This window comes from Borostomias antarcticus (genome assembly GCF_949987555.1).
Source record: "Borostomias antarcticus genome assembly, contig: scaffold_235, whole genome shotgun sequence".
Lineage (NCBI taxonomy): Eukaryota > Metazoa > Chordata > Actinopteri > Stomiiformes > Stomiidae > Borostomias > Borostomias antarcticus.
The window spans coordinates 86,008-104,550 of NW_028176319.1; the positions used below are offsets into that span (position 1 = coordinate 86,008).

The following is an 18,543-nucleotide window of genomic DNA, read 5'->3' on the forward strand; positions in this document are numbered from 1 at the left end:
CCCAAGAGTATCAGCACAGACATGATATGACTGACCAGCGTGGTGGGACGGTCTACAGACTGACCAGCGTGGTGGGACGGTAGAAACATTAAAGACTGACCATAACTACAGACTGACCATCACTACAGACTGACCTGCGTGGTGGGAGGGTATCAACATTACAGACTTACCAGCACTACAGACTGACCAGACTACAGACTGACCAGCGTGGTGGGACGGTAGAAACACTACAGACTGACCAGCGTGGTGGGACGGTAGAAACACTACAGACTGACCAGCGTGGTGGGACGGTAGAAACACTACAGATCTGACCAGCGTGGTGGGACGGTATCACTACAGACTGACCAGCGTGGTGGGACAGTATCACTACAGACTGACCAGCGTGGTGGGACGGTAGAAACACTACAGACTGACCAGCGTGGTGGAACGGTAGAAACATTACAGACTGACCAGCGTGGTGGGACAGTATCACTACAGACTGACCAGCGTGGTGGGACGGTAGAAACACTACAGACTGACCAGCGTGGTGGAACGGTAGAAACATTACAGACTGACCAGCGTGGTGGGACGGTATCACTACAGACTGACCAGCGTGGTGGGACGGTATCACTACAGACTGACCAGCGTGGTGGGACAGTATCACTACAGACTGACCAGCGTGGTGGGACGGTAGAAACACTACAGACTGACCAGCGTGGTGGGACGGTAGAAACATTACAGACTGACCAGCGTGGTGGGACGGTAGCACTACAGACTGACCAGCGTGGTGGGACGGTAGCACTACAGACTGACCAGCGTGGTGGGACGGTATCACACTACAGACTGACCAGCGTGGTGGGACGGTATCACACTACAGACTGACCAGACTACAGACTGACCAGCGTGGTGGGACGGTAGAAACACTACAGACTGACCAGCGTGGTGGGACGGTATCACTACAGACTGACCAGCGTGGTGGGACGGTATCACTACAGACTGACCAGCGTGGTGGGACGGTATCACTACAGACTGACCAGCGTGGTGGGACGGTATCACTACAGACTGACCAGCGTGGTGGGACGGTATCACTACAGACTGACCAGACTGATTTGTTTTACCAACATAGTAGAGTAACTGACTACTAAATAATGGATTGCTGTAATCACATGACTTCCTTCCAGCTACTTGTAATGTACAGGATTATTATCAGACTAGTTCCTGACCTAATAATAATAATGTGATTACTTTGAGTCATGCGGTCTCTGCCGGCGTGGCTGAACTGTTTCTGTCATCAGGGTCAAAATGTGCTGAGTGCTCATCTAGGATCAGCTTTTAAAACTGTCTCTTATGCAAAACTGATATTAGACCAGCACTTCTATGATTCGGGTAAGAAATTATCTAGTTTTAGAAAGTAATTCAAGAGTAAAGTAACTTGTAATCTGATTATCTTTCACAGAGTAATTAGCAAGTAGTCTAATTACAACATAAAGAAAGTAATCAGTAACTTTACTTGATAACTTTTATTAAGTAACTTGCCCAACACTAGTTATTTTGGTCTGCAAGGGTCAGTAGAAATCTGTCTGACCTGTCCTAACCCCCCCCCCCCCCACACACACACACACACACGCACACGCATATACACACACACACACACACATACATACCCACAGACATAAATATACACACACACACACACGCATATACACACACACGCACACGCATATACACACACACACACATACCCACAGACATGCATATACACACACACGCACACGCATATACACACACACACACACATACCCACAGACATGCATATACACACACACGCACACGCATATACACACACACACACACATACCCACAGACATGCATATACACACACACTTACACACACACACACAACGCACACGCATATACACACACACACACACATACCCACAGACATGCATATACCACACACGCACACATACCCACAGACATGCATATACACACACACGCACACGCATATACACACACACATACCCACAGACATGCATATACACAGCACACACATACACACTTACCCTGACTGTGCTGATAATCCGTGTTGTTTTCCTGGCCCAGGACTCTGATGTGTTCTACATCCCTACCAGCGGCCTGTCGGGGGAGAACGTGACCTCCAGGAGCGCCGTCCCCGACCTCACATCCTGGTACTCTGGCTGCAGCCTGCTGGAGCAGATCGGTACACAACTTTATTATCTTCCGGTCAGGGTCCCAGGTCAAATGCAAGATGCAAAAAAAGTCATAATGGAAGACACCTTTGTGGATTGATTTTTTTTTTTTAAATAATGATGGTCTCTCTCTCTCTCTCTCTCTCTCTCTCTCTGTAGATTCCTTCAAGCCCCCTCAGAGTCTATAGACAAGCCTTTCAGACTCTGTGTCTCAGATGTGTTCAAAGGTGAGCCTACCTCCAGCTAACCCTAACCCTCAGTACCTCCAACTAACTCTCACCTCTAACCCTCAGTACCTCCAACTAACTCTCCCCTAACCCTCACTACCTCCAACTAACTCTCCCCTAACCCTCACTACCTCCAACTAACTCTCCCCTAACCCTCACTACCTCCAACTAACTCTCCCTAACCCTCACTACCTCCAACTAACTCTCCCCTAACCCTCACTACCTCCAACGAACTCTCCCCTAACCCTCACTACCTCCAACTAACTCTCCCCTAACCCTCACTACCTCCAACTAACTCTCCCCTAACCCTCACTACCTCCAACTAACTCTCCCCTAACCCTCACTACCTCCAACTAACTCTCCCCTAACCCTCACTACCTCCAACTAACTCTCCCCTAACCCTCACTACCTCCAACTAACTCTCCCCTAACCCTCACTACCTCCAACTAACTCTCCCCTAACCCTCACTTACCTCAACTAACTCTCCCCTAACCCCTCACTACCTCCAACTAACTCTCCCCTAACCCTCACTACCTCCAACTAACTCTCCCCTAACCCTCAGTACCTCCAACTAACTCTCCCCTAACCCTCAGTACCTCCAACTAACTCTCCCCTAACCTCACTACCTCCAACTAACTCTCCCCTAACCCTCACTACCTCCAACTAACTCTCCCCTAACCCTCACTACCTCCAACTAACTCTCCCCTAACCCTCACTACCTCCAACTAACTCTCCCCTAACCCTCACTACCTCCAACTAACTCTCCCCTAACCCTCACTACCTCCAACTAACTCTCCCCTAACCCTCACTACCTCCAACTAACTCTCCCCTAACCCTCACTACCTCCAACTAACTCTCCCCTAACCCTCACTACTCCAACTAACTCTCCCCTAACCCTCACTACCTCCAACTAACTCTCCCCTAACCCTCACTACCTCCAACTAACTCTCCCCTAACCCTCACTTCCTCCAACTAACTCTCCCCTAACCCTCACTACCTCCAACTAACTCTCCCCTAACCCTCACTACCTCCAACTAACTCTCCCCTAACCCTCACTACCTCCAACTAACTCTCCCCTAACCCTCACTACCTCCAACTAACTCTCCCCTAACCCTCACTACCTCCAACTAACTCTCCCCTAACCCTCACTACCTCCAACTAACTCTCCCCTAACCCTCACTACCTCCAACTAACTCTCCCCTAACCCTCACTACCTCCAACTAACTCTCCCCTAACCCTCACTACCTCCAACTAACTCTCCCCTAACCCTCACTACCTCCAACTAACTCTCCCCTAACCCTCACTACCTCCAACTAACCCTAACCCTCACTACCTCCAACTAACCCTAACCCTTACTACCTCCAACTAACTCTCCCCTAACCCTCCCTACCTCCAACTAACTCTCCCCTAACCCTCACTACCTCCAACTAACTCTCCCCTAACCCTCACTACCTCCAACTAACTCTCCCCTAACCCTCACTACCTCCAACTAACTCTCCCCTAACCCTCACTACCTCCAACTAACTCTCCCCTAACCCTCACTACCTCCAACTAACTCTCCCCTAACCCTCACTACCTCCAACTAACTCTCCCCTAACCCTCACTACCTCCAACTAACTCTCCCCTAACCCTCACTACCTCCAACTAACTCTCCCCTAACCCTCACTACCTCCAACTAACTCTCCCCTAACCCTCACTACCTCCAACTAACTCTCCCCTAACCCTCACTACCTCCAACTAACTCTCCCCTAACCCTCACTACCTCCAACTAACTCTCCCCTAACCCTCACTACCTCCAACTAACTCTCCCCTAACCCTCACTACCTCCAACTAACTCTCCCCTAACCCTCACTACCTCCAACTAACTCTCCCCTAACCCTCACTACCTCCAACTAACTCTCCCCTAACCCTCACTACCTCCAACTAACTCTCCCCTAACCCTCACTACCTCCAACTAACTCTCCCCTAACCCTCACTACCTCCAACTAACTCTCCCCTAACCCTCACTACCTCCAACTAACTCTCCCCTAACCCTCACTACCTCCAACTAACTCTCCCCTAACCCTCACTACCTCCAACTAACTCTCCCCTAACCCTCACTACCTCCAACTAACTCTCCCCTAACCCTCACTACCTCCAACTAACTCTCCCCTAACCCTCACTACCTCCAACTAACCCTAACCCTCACTACCTCCAACTAACCCTAACCCTCACTACCTCCAACTAACTCTCCCCTAACCCTCACTACCTCCAACTAACTCTCCCCTAACCCTCACTACCTCCAACTAACTCTCCCCTAACCCTCACTACCTCCAACTAACTCTCCCCTAACCCTCACTACCTCCAACTAACTCTCCCCTAACCCTCACTACCTCCAACTAACTCTCCCCTAACCCTCACTACCTCCAACTAACTCCCCTAACCCTCACTACCTCCAACTAACTCTCCCCTAACCCTCACTACCTCCAACTAACTCTCCCCTAACCCTCACTACCTCCAACTAACTCTCCCCTAACCCTCACTACCTCCAACTAACTCTCCCCTAACCCTCACTACCTCCAACTAACTCTCCCCTAACCCTCACTACCTCCAACTAACTCTCCCCTAACCCTCACTACCTCCAACTAACTCTCCCCTAACCCTCACTACCTCCAACTAACCCCTAACCCTCACTACCTCCAACTAACTCTCCCCTAACCCTCACTACCTCCAACTAACTCTCCCCTAACCCTCACTACCTCCAACTAACTCTCCCCTAACCCTCACTACCTCCAACTAACTCTCCCCTAACCCTCACTACCTCCAACTAACTCTCCCCTAACCCTCACTACCTCCAACTAACTCTCCCCTAACCCTCACTACCTCCAACTAACTCTCCCCTAACCCTCACTACCTCCAACTAACTCTCCCCTAACCCTCACTACCTCCAACTAACTCTCCCCTAACCCTCACTACCTCCAACTAACTCTCCCCTAACCCTCACTACCTCCAACTAACTCTCCCCTAACCCTCACTACCTCCAACTAACTCTCCCCTAACCCTCACTACCTCCAACTAACTCTCCCCTAACCCTCACTACCTCCAACTAACTCTCCCCTAACCCTCACTACCTCCAACTAACTCTCCCCTAACCCTCACTACCTCCAACTAACTCTCCCCTAACCCTCACTACCTCCAACTAACTCTCCCCTAACCCTCACTACCTCCAACTAACCCTAACCCTCACTACCTCCAACTAACTCTCCCCTAACCCTCACTACCTCCAACTAACCCTAACCCTCACTACCTCCAACTAACTCTCCCCTAACCCTCACTACCTCCAACTAACTCTCCCCTAACCCTCACTACCTCCAACTAACTCTCCCCTAACCCTCACTACCTCCAACTAACCCTAACCCTCACTACCTCCAACTAACTCTCCCCTAACCCTCACTACCTCCAACTAACCCTAACCCTCACTACCTCCAACTAACTCTCCCCTAACCCTCACTACCTCCAACTAACTCTCCCCTAACCCTCACTACCTCCAACTAACTCTCCCCTAACCCTCACTACCTCCAACTAACCCTAACCCTCACTACCTCCAACTAACCCTAACCCTCACTACCTCCAACTAACTCTCCCCTAACCCTCACTACCTCCAACTAACTCTCCCCTAACCCTCACTACCTCCAACTAACTCTCCCCTTACCCTCACTACCTCCAACTAACTCTCCCCTAACCCTCACTACCTCCAACTAACTCTCCCCTAACCCTCACTACCTCCAACTAACTCTCCCCTAACCCTCACTACCTCCAACTAACTCTCCCCTAACCCTCACTACCTCCAACTAACTCTCCCCTAACCCTCACTACCTCCAACTAACTCTCCCCTAACCCTCACTACCTCCAACTAACTCTCCCCTAACCCTCACTACCTCCAACTAACTCTCCCCTAACCCTCAGTACCTCCAACTAACTCTCCCCTAACCCTCACTACCTCCAACTAACTCTCCCCTAACCCTCACTACCTCCAACTAACCCTAACCCTCACTACCTCCAACTAACTCTCCCCTAACCCTCACTACCTCCAGCTAACTCTCCCCTAACCCTCACTACCTCCAACTAACTCTCCCCTAACCCTCACTACCTCCAACTAACTCTCCCCTAACCCTCACTACCTCCAACTAACTCTCCCCTAACCCTCACTACCTCCAACTAACTCTCCCCTAACCCTCACTTCCTCCAACTAACTCTCCCCTAACCCTCACTACCTCCAACTAACTCTCCCCTAACCCTCACTACCTCCAACTAACTCTCCCCTAACCCTCACTACCTCCAACTAACTCTCCCCTAACCCTCACTACCTCCAACTAACCCTAACCCTCACTACCTCCAACTAACTCTCCCCTAACCCTCACTACCTCCAACTAACTCTCCCCTAACCCTCACTACCTCCAACTAACTCTCCCCTAACCCTCACTACCTCCAACTAACTCTCCCCTAACCCTCACTACCTCCAACTAACTCTACCCTAACCCTCACTACCTCCAACTAACTCTCCCCTAACCCTCACTACCTCCAACTAACCCTAACCCTCACTACCTCCAACTAACTCTCCCCTAACCCTCACTACCTCCAACTAACTCTCCCCTAACCCTCACTACCTCCAACTAACTCTCCCCTAACCCTCACTACCTCCAACTAACTCTCCCCTAACCCTCACTACCTCCAACTAACTCTCCCCTAACCCTCACTACCTCCAACTAACTCTCCCCTAACCCTCACTACCTCCAACTAACTCTCCCCTAACCCTCACTACCTCCAACTAACCCTAACCCTCACTACCTCCAACTAACTCTCCCCTAACCCTCACACATGCAACACTCTCCATGAGTAATAGTGTGCCAATGGTTTAGAGTGTGACTATGGCTCCCTCCTGTGTTCTAACCTCTCTCTCTCTCCCCCCCATCTCCCTCTCTCTCTCTCTCTCCCTCTATCTCTGTCTCTCTGTCTCTCTCTCTCTCTCCCCCCCTCCCTCTCTCTCTCTCTCTCTCTCTCTCTCTCTCTCTCTCTCCGTGGCAGACCAGGGCTCAGGCTTCTGTGTGACAGGGAAGATTGAGGCGGGGTATATCCAGACCGGAGACAGGGTGCTGGCTATGCCCCCCAACGAGACCTGCACTGTGAAAGGTGTGTGGGTTACAGTACTCACCACCAGGCACCATTAAACGATGTGTTCAGATGTTCAGTCTCGACTAGAGAACGATACCTCAGTGCCACCTAGTGGCAATTGGAAGAGGTGTACAAATAAATGCGAGCACAGCCTCTCCGTCTGTCTCTCCCTCTCTCCCTCCCTCTCTCCCTCCCTCTCTCCCTCCCTCCCTCCCTCCCTCTCTCCTCCAGGGATCTCTCTCCATGACGAGCCTCTAGACTGGGCAGCAGCAGGAGACCATGTCAGCCTGACCATCACTGGGATTGACATCATCAAGATCCAGTAGGCCCACTGATCTCACACGGCGGGATGGGTGGCAGCAGAGTGGGGGGCGCATGCCTGTCACCTATCCTGCCATGTTAGATCAGAGATGGTCTCTCTCCAGAGTATCTAGCTGAATTGCTGCTCTCAACATTCTACATAAAGAGTCTGTGCCACTCCGCCACCCAAGCTGCTCAAAGTTGAAAGAGTGACAGGTCGTAGCAGCAAATGAGAGACGCTAGCCCAGGTTAGATGGGCGGGGCATATCTATGGGTGGGAGCGCCTGATCGGGAAAGTCGTTACTGCTTGATGTAGCGATTTCTGGGAAACCAACGAATTGCCAGGATTTGAGCCCCATGAAGTTTCCCAGACTGATAGAGAGCTCTGCAGCATGCAGTTACGTAGTTAGCGTAGTTAGCATAGTTACCGTAGTTAGCGTAGTTAGCGTTGTTAACGTTGTTAGCGTAGTTAGCGTAGTTAGCGTAGTTAGCGTAGTTAGCGTAGTTACTGTAGTTAGCGTAGTTAGCGTAGCGTACATAGTGTATTAGTGAAAGATCTCTCCTGAGTCTGGCGTTGGGACCAGATCAGAAGCACCCTACTGTGAGGGTGGACGGACCAAGGCGCTTGTAGAGGGTTCAGCAGGGGGATGGTTGATGGCGGGCGCTTGTAGAGGGTTTCAGCAGGGGGATGGTTGATGGCGGGCGCTTGTAGAGGGTTTCAGCAGGGGGATGGTTGATGGCGGGCGCTTGTAGAGGGTTTCAGCAGGGGGATGATTGATGGCGGGCGCTTGTAGAGGGTTCAGCAGGGGGATGGTTGATGGCGGGCGCTTGTAGAGGGTTCAGCAGGGGGATGGTTGATGGCGGGCGCTTGTAGAGGGTTTCAGCAGGGGGATGGTTGATGGCGGGCGCTTGTAGAGGGTTCAGCAGGGGGATGGTTGATGGCGGGCGCTTGTAGAGGGTTTCAGCAGGGGGATGGTTGATGGCGGGCGCTTGTAGAGGGCTTCAGCAGGGGGATGGTTGATGACGGGTTTCTGCTCTAGTCATTAATGTGTTAAGAGTGTGTTTAAAGGGGTAGTTCTGAATTTTGGACATAGAGACTCATTTACGATGTACCCATAATATTGTTGATTGATGGAGAACATTTTCAGCTGATTCCATGCTGGCTCTCGTTCGGGCGTTAGCGGCATGCTAATGCTAGCGCAATGCGGTAGAAATGGCTAGCATTCAAAGAAAACTCACTTTTAAACACTCCAAACAAATAAGTGAGAAATGATGATTCTGGTAATGAAGAGTCACAATGACCAGAGAGGACAGTAGATGGCAGAACTGAGTGTGACAGAATTCAACATGTTCTCAGTATCACAGCACAGGGATCCTGATCAGTCAGTCAACATGTTCTCAGTATAACAGCACAGGGATCCTGATCAGTCAGTCATTCAACATGTTCTCAGTATAACAGCATCAACATGTTCTCAGTATAACAGCACAGGGATCCTGATCAGTCAGTCATTCAACATGTTCTCAGTATAACAGCATCAACATGTTCTCAGTATAACAGCTCAGGGATCCTGATCAGTCAGTCATTCAACATGTTCTCAGTATAACAGGGATCCTGATCAGTCAGTCATTCAACGTTCTCTGATCAGACAGCGTAGGATTGTTTGTCCCACCTTCATAGTCGGTGTTCTGTACCTATACATACATACAGACCCCACTTATCCCAACCCAACGGGACCGAAGGTCGTTCGTATCTCTGAAATGTCCGGATGACTGAAACATGTTAAAATGCACCAAATTCAATAAGTGGTACTTGTTTCATATAGACTCATAATAGACCAATAAATACCCTTAATTACTTGTGAAAATGCATCAAAATTGCAATCAAATAGCCAACTATACTCATACAGCCTAGCCTATAATAGGCCTACAGTAGCCTAGAATAAAATAACCGAATTTCCACTTGAGTGCGTGCTTTGATCAAATACAGTACTTTATTCTCAAATGAGGCCTACGCTGCATCGATAGGCTACTGTATTCGCAGAACAAAATGGTATAGCCTAAAAACAACCCAACATTAGAACAATTAGAGCAAATGATAATCAATAAATAAATAAATAAATAAATGAAATGACAGACAGGTTGTCGTGTCTTAGGCTATTGTAGCCTAAACAACCGATGTAGGCTAACGTGGCCTAGGCTGTAGGCTATTATTTAACAAATACAGTAGGTCTAGTAGGCTAATCTACATGCTTACAACACGTCTGTGTTCCTGAAGTCCATTAACTGGGAACGGAAAATGACTCGATGCTGCTCTGCTTCAGGTTGCTGACGCGCTTTCTGGCTGCCAAGGAATGCAGCTCTCGCGCGCGTTTTGCGATCGACATTAAAGTAACAAAGAAATGAAACGTGACAGTAGGCTACAGCCTACAGGCAACATGTAGGTCTACAGTACTCTAATGAAAATCCCACCAGTAGCCAGATAGCAGGCTCAAAAAAATAAAATAAGTTTTTTAAGCCTGTCCGGTAGACCGGGAGGTTTGGATCTCTGAAGTTCGGATGAGTGGGGTCCTACTGTCCAGTTCTATCCAACTATGACCTTATACATCAGTGAGCTTCTTATGGATGTTCACTTGATCTCCTCCAGAGCTCTGACCATAACCAACGGAGGCATGTATGTTCTTGTGCTGAGAATAGCCGGCAGAAAACAACTCTTATCAGTAAAGATCGCCAGATAAATGAAACTCCTCATCAAAGTCAGACATATCCCTTTCAAACGTGGCCATTGCAACTTGTTTGTGTTGATAGGAAGATGATAGTCTTCTCTTCTGTCCGCCTCCCTATTCACAGTGAGAGGGTTAGAGTAACCCTCACCCTAACCCTATTCACAGTGAGAGGGTTAGGGTAACCCTAACCCTAACCCTATTCACAGTGAGAGGGTTAGGGTAACCCTCACCCTAACCCTATTCACAGTGAGAGGGTTAGAGTAACCCTCACCCTAACCCTATTCACAGTGAGAGGGTTAGGGTAACCCTCACCCTAACCCTATTCACAGTGAGAGGGTTAGGGTAACCCTAACCCTAACCCCATTCACAGTGAGAGGGTTAGGGTAACCCTCACCCTAACCCTATTCACAGTGAGAGGGTTAGGGTAACCCTCACCCTAACCCTATTCACAGTGAGAGGGTTAGGGTAACCCTCACCCTAACCCTATTCACAGTGAGAGGGTTAGGGTAACCCTAACCCTAACCCCATTCACAGTGAGAGGGTTAGGGTAACCCTAACCCTAACCCCATTCACAGTGAGAGGGTTAGGGTAACCCTCACCCTAACCCTATTCACAGTGAGAGGCATATAGGTCTATTCACAGTGAGAGTCATATAGGTCTATTCACAGTGAGAGCCATATAGGTCTATTCACAGTGAGAGTCATATAGGTCTATTCACAGTGAGAGCCATATAGGTCTATTCACAGTGAGAGCCATATAGGTCTATTCACAGTGAGAGCCATATAGGTCTATTCACAGTGAGAGTCATATAGGTCTATTCACAGTGAGAGCCATATAGGTCTGAACTAACGAGTGGCTTCAACCATATTTGGACTTAAAAAATGATGGTATAAAAACTCAAATGACCCTCCGACAGACGGTCCTCATATTTGATTTGGGTGCACTGTGGAATGTTAACGTGAGTTCTTCTAATGCTAGCCGTTTGTACTGCATTGTGCTAGCATTAGCATGCCGCTAACGCCGGAACGAGAGACAACATGGAATCAGCTGAAAATGCTCTCCATCAATCAACAACATCATGATTAAGTCATAAATGAGGCTCTGTCCAAAATTCTGAACTACCCCTTTAACCCTGCGGTGTGTGTGTGTGTGTGTGTGTGTGTGTGTGTGTGTGTGTGTGTGTGTGTGTGTGTGTGTGTGTGTGTGTGTCCAGTGTGGGCTATGTGTTCTGTGACCTCAGGGAGCCAATCAGAGTCTGCTCGCGCTTCAAGGCCCGAGTGCTGCTCTTCAACATTGAGTTCCCCATCACGAAAGGCTTCCCTGTGAGTGTGTGAATAAATACACACACACACACACACACACACACATGCACCCATACAAAACATACTACATGTTTGTGTGCGTGCGCATGCTGGTATAGCACACTGGTTCTCTTGTGTGGCTGTGTGTGTGTGTGTGTGTGGCTGTATGTGTTGTGTGTGTGTGTGTGTGTGTGGCTGTGTGTGTGGCTGTGTGTGTGGCTGTGTGTGTATTGTGTGTGTGGCTGTGTGTGTGGCTGTGTGTGTGTGTGTGTGGCTGTGTGTGTCTGTGTGTGTTGTGTGTGTGTGTGTGTGTGTGTGTGTGTGTTGTGTGTGTGTGTTTGTGCGTGTGTGGCTGTGTGTGTGTGTGTGTGTGTGTGTGTGTAGGTACTGTTGCACTACCAGACGGTGAGTGAGCCGGCCACCATACGGAAGCTGATCAGTGTTCTGCACAAGAGCAGTGGGGAGGTGATCAAGAAGAAGCCCAAGTGAGTGTGAGGAGGAGACGCCACCTGCTGGTGCTCTGACTGTATAATCTCCTCTACACACACTCTGCTGGTGCTCTGACTGTATATAATCTCCTCTACAGACACTCTGCTGGTGCTCTGACTGTATATAATCTCCCCTACAGACACTCTGCTGGTGCTCTGACTGTATATAATCTCCTCTACAGACACTCTGCTGGTGCTCTGACTGTATATAATCTCCTCTACAGACACTCTGCTGGTGCTCTGACTGTATATAATCTCCTCTACAGACACTCTGCTGGTGCTCTGACTGTATATAATCTCCTCTACAGACACTCTGCTGGTGCTCTGACTGTATATAATCTCCTCTACAGACTCTGCTGGTGCTCTGACTGTATATAATCTCCTCTACAGACACTGTGCTCTTTGTAACTTCAAGGTTGGATAGAAGTGTTATATACATATGTGTCTTTATAAAGGTTGGGTACAATGGGTGGAAGCACCATCTCCTCCTCCATCGTCCCGTGGACCCACCACCCGCGGGAGGAATTGTCGGGGTCGGGTGCTCTGCCAACTAGGTGGCGGTGAAGGCGGGGGGCACCGACGGACCGGACCCGGGCGGCAAAGGCTGGCTCTGGGGACATGGAACGTGACCTCGCTGGGGGGGAAGGAGCCGGAGCTTGTGAGGGAGGTGGAGCGATACCAATTACACCTGGTGGGGCTAACCTCCACGCACAGCACCGGCGCCGGAACCAAACTCCTGGATAGGGGTTGGACCCTGTTCTTCTCCGGAGTTGCTCACGGTATGAGGCGTAAGGCAGGTGTGGCTATACTAGCTAGCCCCCAGCTGAGCACCTCTGTGCTGGAGTTCACCACAGTGGACGAGAGGGTCGCCTCCCTGCGCCTTAGGACTGTGGGGGGGGGGGACTCTGACTGTGGTTTGTGCTTATGCACCGAACAGCAGTCCAGAGTACTCAGCCTTCCTGCAGACCCTAAGTGGAGTCCTTTTGGGGGCTCCTGCAGGGGACTCCAGTGTCCTACTGGGGGACTTCAATGCACACGTAGGCAATGATGGAGAAACTTGGAGGGGCGTGATTGGGAGGCATGGCCACCACGATCTGAACCCGAGTGGTGTTTTGTTGTTGGACTTCTGTGCTAGTCACGGTTTGTCCATAACAAACACCATGTTCGAACACAAGGATGCCCACAAGTACACCTGGCATCAGAACACCTTAGGCCGAAGGTCGATGATCGATTTCGTTATCGTATCATCTGATCTGAGGCCATGCGTTTTGGACACTCGGGTAAAGAGAGGGGCAGAGCTGTCCACTGATCACCATCTGGTGGTGAGCTGGTTTCGATGGCGGGGGAAACTTCTGGACAGACCTGGAAAACCCAAGCGTGTAGTGAGGGTGAATTGGGAACCTCTGGAGGAAGAGCCTGTCCGGAGAGATTTCAATTGCCACCTCCGGCGGAGCTTCTCAGGCATCCCTGTGGAGGTTGGGGACATCGAGCATGAGTGGTCGGTGTTCAAAGCCTCCATTGCTGAAGCTGCGGCTGGGAGCTGTGGCCTGAGGGCCATAGGTACCTCAAGGGGCGGTAACCCTCGGACACCGTGGTGGACAGCGGTGGTGAGGGAAGCCGTCCGACTGAAGAAGGAGGCCTTCCGGGTTATGTTAGCCCGGGAGACCCCATAAACAGTTGCAGGGTATCGACTGGCCCGGAGGGCTGCGGCTTCGGCCGTGACCAAGGCAAAGCAGCGGGTGTGGGAGGAGTTCGGAGAAACCATGGAGAAGGACTTTCGGTCGGCACCAAAGTGTTTCTGGAAGACCATCAGACACCTCAGGAAGGGAAAGCGGGGGACCATCCAAGCTGTATACAGCAAGGAGGGGACACTGCTGACCTCAACTGAGGAGGTTGTTGAGCGTTGGAAGGAGCACTTTGAGGAACTCCTGAACCCGACTAATCCACCCTCTACGATCGAGGCAGAGCCGGAAGATGATGGGGGGTCGTCAATGTCCTTGGAGGAGGTCACTGAGGTAGTCAAACAACTCCACAGTGGCAGAGCCCCAGGGACTGATGAGATCCGTCCAGAAATGCTGAAGGCGCTGGGTGTAGAGGGGCTGTCTTGGTTGACACGCCTCTGTAACATTGCGTGGAAGTCTGGGTCAGTGCCGAAGGAGTGGCAGACTGGGGTGGTGGTCCCAATATTCAAAAAAGGGGACCAGAGGGTGTGTGCGAATTATAGAGGCATCACATTACTCAGCCTCCCAGGGAAAGTTTACTCCAAGGTGCTGGAAAGGAGGGTCCGGCCGATAGTCGAACCTCAGATCGAAGAGGAACAATGCGGATTTCGTCCTGGTCGTGGAACTACCGACCAGCTCTTCACTCTCGCAAGGATCTTGGAGGGGGCTTGGGAGTTTGCCCAACCTGTCTACATGTGTTTTGTGGACTTGGAGAAGGCTTACGACCGGGTCCCTCGAGAGGTCTTGTGGAGGGTTATGCGGGAGTATGGGGTGAGGGGGTCCCTACTTGGGGCCATCCAATCCCTGTACACCCAGAGCGAGAGCTGTGTCCGGGTCCTCGGCAGTAAGTCGTCTTCCTTTCCGGTGGGTGTTGGCCTCCGCCAGGGCTGCGCTTTGTCACCAATCCTGTTTGTGATTTTCATGGACAGGATATCGAGGCGTAGCCGGGGGGAGGTGGGTTTGCAGTTCGGTGAGCTGGGGATCACGTCACTGCTTTTTGCAGATGATGTGGTCCTGATGGCATCAGCTGCCTGCGACCTCCAGCACTCTCTGGATAGGTTCGCAACTGAGTGTGAAGCGGCTGGGATGAGAATAAGCACTTCTAAATCTGAGGCCATGGTTCTCAGCAGGAAACCGGTGGCCTGTCCGCTCCGAGTAGGAAATGAGTCCTTACCCCAAGTGAAGGAGTTCAAGTATCTGGGGGTCTTGTTCACGAGTGAGGGAACCATGGAGAGGGAGTTTGGCCGGAGAATCGGAGCAGCTGGTGCGGTTCTGCAGTAGCTTTACCGCACTGTTGTGACGAAAAGAGAGCTGAGCCAAAAGGCAAAGCTCTCGATCTACCGGTCTATCTTCGTCCCCACCCTCACCTATGGTCATGAAGGATGGGTCATGACCGAAAGAACGAGATCACGGATACAAGCGGCCGAAATGAGTTTTCTCCGGAGGGTGGCTGGGGTCTCCCTGAGAGATCGGGTGAGAAGTTCAGTCATCCGGGAGAGACTCGGAGTAGAGCCGCTGCTCCTTTGCGTCGAAAGCAGCCAGTTGAGGTGGTTCGGGCATCTAGTGAGGATGCCTCCTGGGCGCCTCCCTAGGGAGGTGTTCCAGGCGTGTCCGGCTGGGAGGAGGCCGCGGGGTAGACACAGGACTAGGTGGCGGGACTACATCTCCGCACTGGCCTGTGAGCGGCTAAAGATTCCCCAGGCAGAGCTGGTTGATGCTGCTAGGGAAAGGGATGTCTGGGGCCCCCTGCTGGAGCTGCTGCCTCCGCGACCCGACCCTGGATAAGCGGATGAAGATGATGATGATGATGATATATGATTGTGTCTTTATAAAGGTGTTATACATATGTACATATATACAGGTGTTATATATGATTGTGTCTTTATAAAGGTGTTATACATGTATGTGTCTTTATAAAGGTGTTATATATGTATGTCTTTATAAAGGTGTTATATATATATAACCTATATATAGGTGGGAATGTTGCTTGAGGGTTGTCCACAGGTTGAGGATATGAATGTTGACCGAGCGTTTCCTGAACATTGTGCAGGTGTTTGGGGAAGGGCATGAACGCCCTAGTGGAGATCCAGACCCAGAGGCCCGTGGCGCTGGAGCTGTATAAGGACTTCAAGGAGCTGGGCCGCTTCATGCTGCGCTACGTGGGCTCCACCATCGCCGCAGGGGTCGTCACCGAGGTAACCAGGCGCCGGACGCCGTTGAGGCAGCTATGATACGCTCTGAAGCTGACCGCCCTCCTCTCGGATCTTACTTTGCTTCATTGAGGTCTAAGATGTTTTGAATGTAGTGACTTGAGAATATGGCCGATCTTTGAAAATATGTCTGGTTTTGGAAAGCATTGTTTCAGATACACATCCTTTTATTCACCTGGGTTTCTTGTGTTTTATCTGTATCTCGGCAGATTAAAGAATGACGACCGCTTTGATCCAGCTTGGAACCAGCCTAGACCGGATCAGACCGCTTTGATCCAGCTTGGAACCAGCCTAGACCGGATCAGACCGCTTTGATCCAGCTTGGAACCAGCCTAGACCGGATCAGACCGCTTTCATCCAGCTTGGAACCAGCCTAGACCGGATCAGACCGCTTTGATCCAGCTTGGAACCAGCCTAGGCCGGATCCAGACCGCAGGCGCCCACAGACAAAGTGCAATTCCTTAGAGACTTCGTTCATGGACTCAAGACTTCACATCCATCCATTCATTCATCCATCCTTCCATCCATCCATCCAGTGCAGTACCTACCTATCAGCGTGATGCCCTCTATACCTGCCCACTCCACCTCAGTCAGACTGCCCAGATAAGCTAAGGCACGTAACCAAACTAAAAGGCTTCCACCCTGCCAGCCTAACCAGAGCCCAGACTGGTTCAGACTCTTCAGACTGGTTCAGACTAACCAGAGCCCAGACTCACAACATGAACTGAAACTAAATTGTTTTTTACACACACGTAATGAGCAGCGACACCAAACACACAACACATCTGTACTCCTCCGTGCTCGTCAGGTGCGATGAGCAGCGACACCAAACACACAACACATCTGTACTCCTCCGTGCTCGTCAGGAGCACATCTGTTCTCCTCCGTGCTCGTCAGGAGCACATCTGTTCTCCTCCGTGCTCGTCAGGAGCACATCTGTTCTCCTCCGTGCTCGTCAGGAGCACATCTGTATGTCCTCCTCCGTGCTCGTCAGGAGCACATCTGTACTCCTCCGTGCTCGTCAGGAGCACATCTGTACTCCTCCGTGCTCGTCAGGAGCACATCTGTACTCCTCCGTGCTCGTCAGGAGCACATCTGTTCTCCTCCGTGCTCGTCAGGAGCGCTCATCCGTGCTCGTCAGGAGCCATGTTGAAGGGCTTTCCTTGGAACAACTCCACCCACTTCTCTGGCCAGCCCCGCCCCCTCTGGCCAGCCCCGCCCCCTCTGGCCAGCCCCGCCCCCTCCAACACTGGAATCTCACCACTCTGAATTCTCACATTTTCAACCAATCAAGCTCATTACGCCCTCCCCAAGAGACAATCCTGAATGGTGTTTTTATTTTCAAAATGATTGTTTTTATTTTAATTTTATTTGCTGTATTCAGCACAAAAGTACTGTTAGAGTTTAGTTTTTTGACTGAATATTTAAGAGGATATGGTTAACCTGTTCAGGTTAGCTAACACACTTGGTTTTGCCGAGTCATCTGCTAGTTCTCTGCAAGTGCTTGTTGATAGAAGGGTGCATCTCAACACTCTAAAATGGCTTCCTTCCCCCAGTCCCTCCTCAGTTTCACCTGATCTGAAAGCAGTTCACCCTGTGGTACTGTAGGCCTCAACCATGTTCCTCTCCGCTGCTCTGGGGTCTCAGGTCAGGGAGGACAGAAGGGAGACTGAAGTATTAAACTCACACTAAGTAGCAGGGACTGTTGTGGTTCTCCTACCATAGTTAAGTTTGACACATCTGAACGTAAACGCGGCTGATCGAACAATGATGCCACTTTTGATCCACATATCTAACCTTATGTGAGAGAAACAAATCTGAGAGTTGACATGAAGGGAACCTTGATTCGTATCGTCTTCCTCCACATTTCTGGAGAAGAGAAGGTGGAATATCTTTCAACAGTTCAGAAAAGGCCATTCATATTGCTAGAAGACTAATTTTGAATGTATTTCTTGCATTTGAAGTTCAGTGTAAAAGTGAAACGCATTCAGAGGTTCATTGGTTGCCTTCGCAGGGAGAATCAGTCATTAACATCATTCTGCTTCTGAAGGACTGATGGGAAACTAACAGCAGAGTTGAAGTTGAGACGTGATGGTGAAGAAAGGGTGAATAAACATGTGATGTGACAAACTACAGTTCACGACATTCATTCATTCATGTTCAAGTTGTGTATTGGATGCATTGGGTATTGACATGTGTGTGATTGGCTTGAAGTTAACTTATTTACGAGGTT

General features: G+C 50.3%; 1 protein-coding gene across 1 annotated transcript in view; it reads left to right on the plus strand.

Annotated features, from left to right (window-relative positions):
• The window catches only part of hbs1l (HBS1-like translational GTPase), a 53,375-nt gene extending 34,963 nt beyond the window's left edge, over window positions 1-18,412 (plus strand). The window contains 9 exon segments of the mRNA XM_084462573.1: window positions 2,083-2,200; window positions 2,349-2,366; window positions 2,369-2,416; window positions 7,481-7,585; window positions 7,799-7,889; window positions 11,804-11,912; window positions 12,276-12,376; window positions 16,151-16,295; window positions 16,520-18,412. Coding sequence (XP_084318699.1) covers window positions 2,083-2,200; window positions 2,349-2,366; window positions 2,369-2,416; window positions 7,481-7,585; window positions 7,799-7,889; window positions 11,804-11,912; window positions 12,276-12,376; window positions 16,151-16,295; window positions 16,520-16,531 — 747 coding nt within the window. The 3' untranslated portion in view covers window positions 16,532-18,412.
• The last annotated feature ends 131 nt before the right edge of the window (window positions 18,413-18,543 follow it).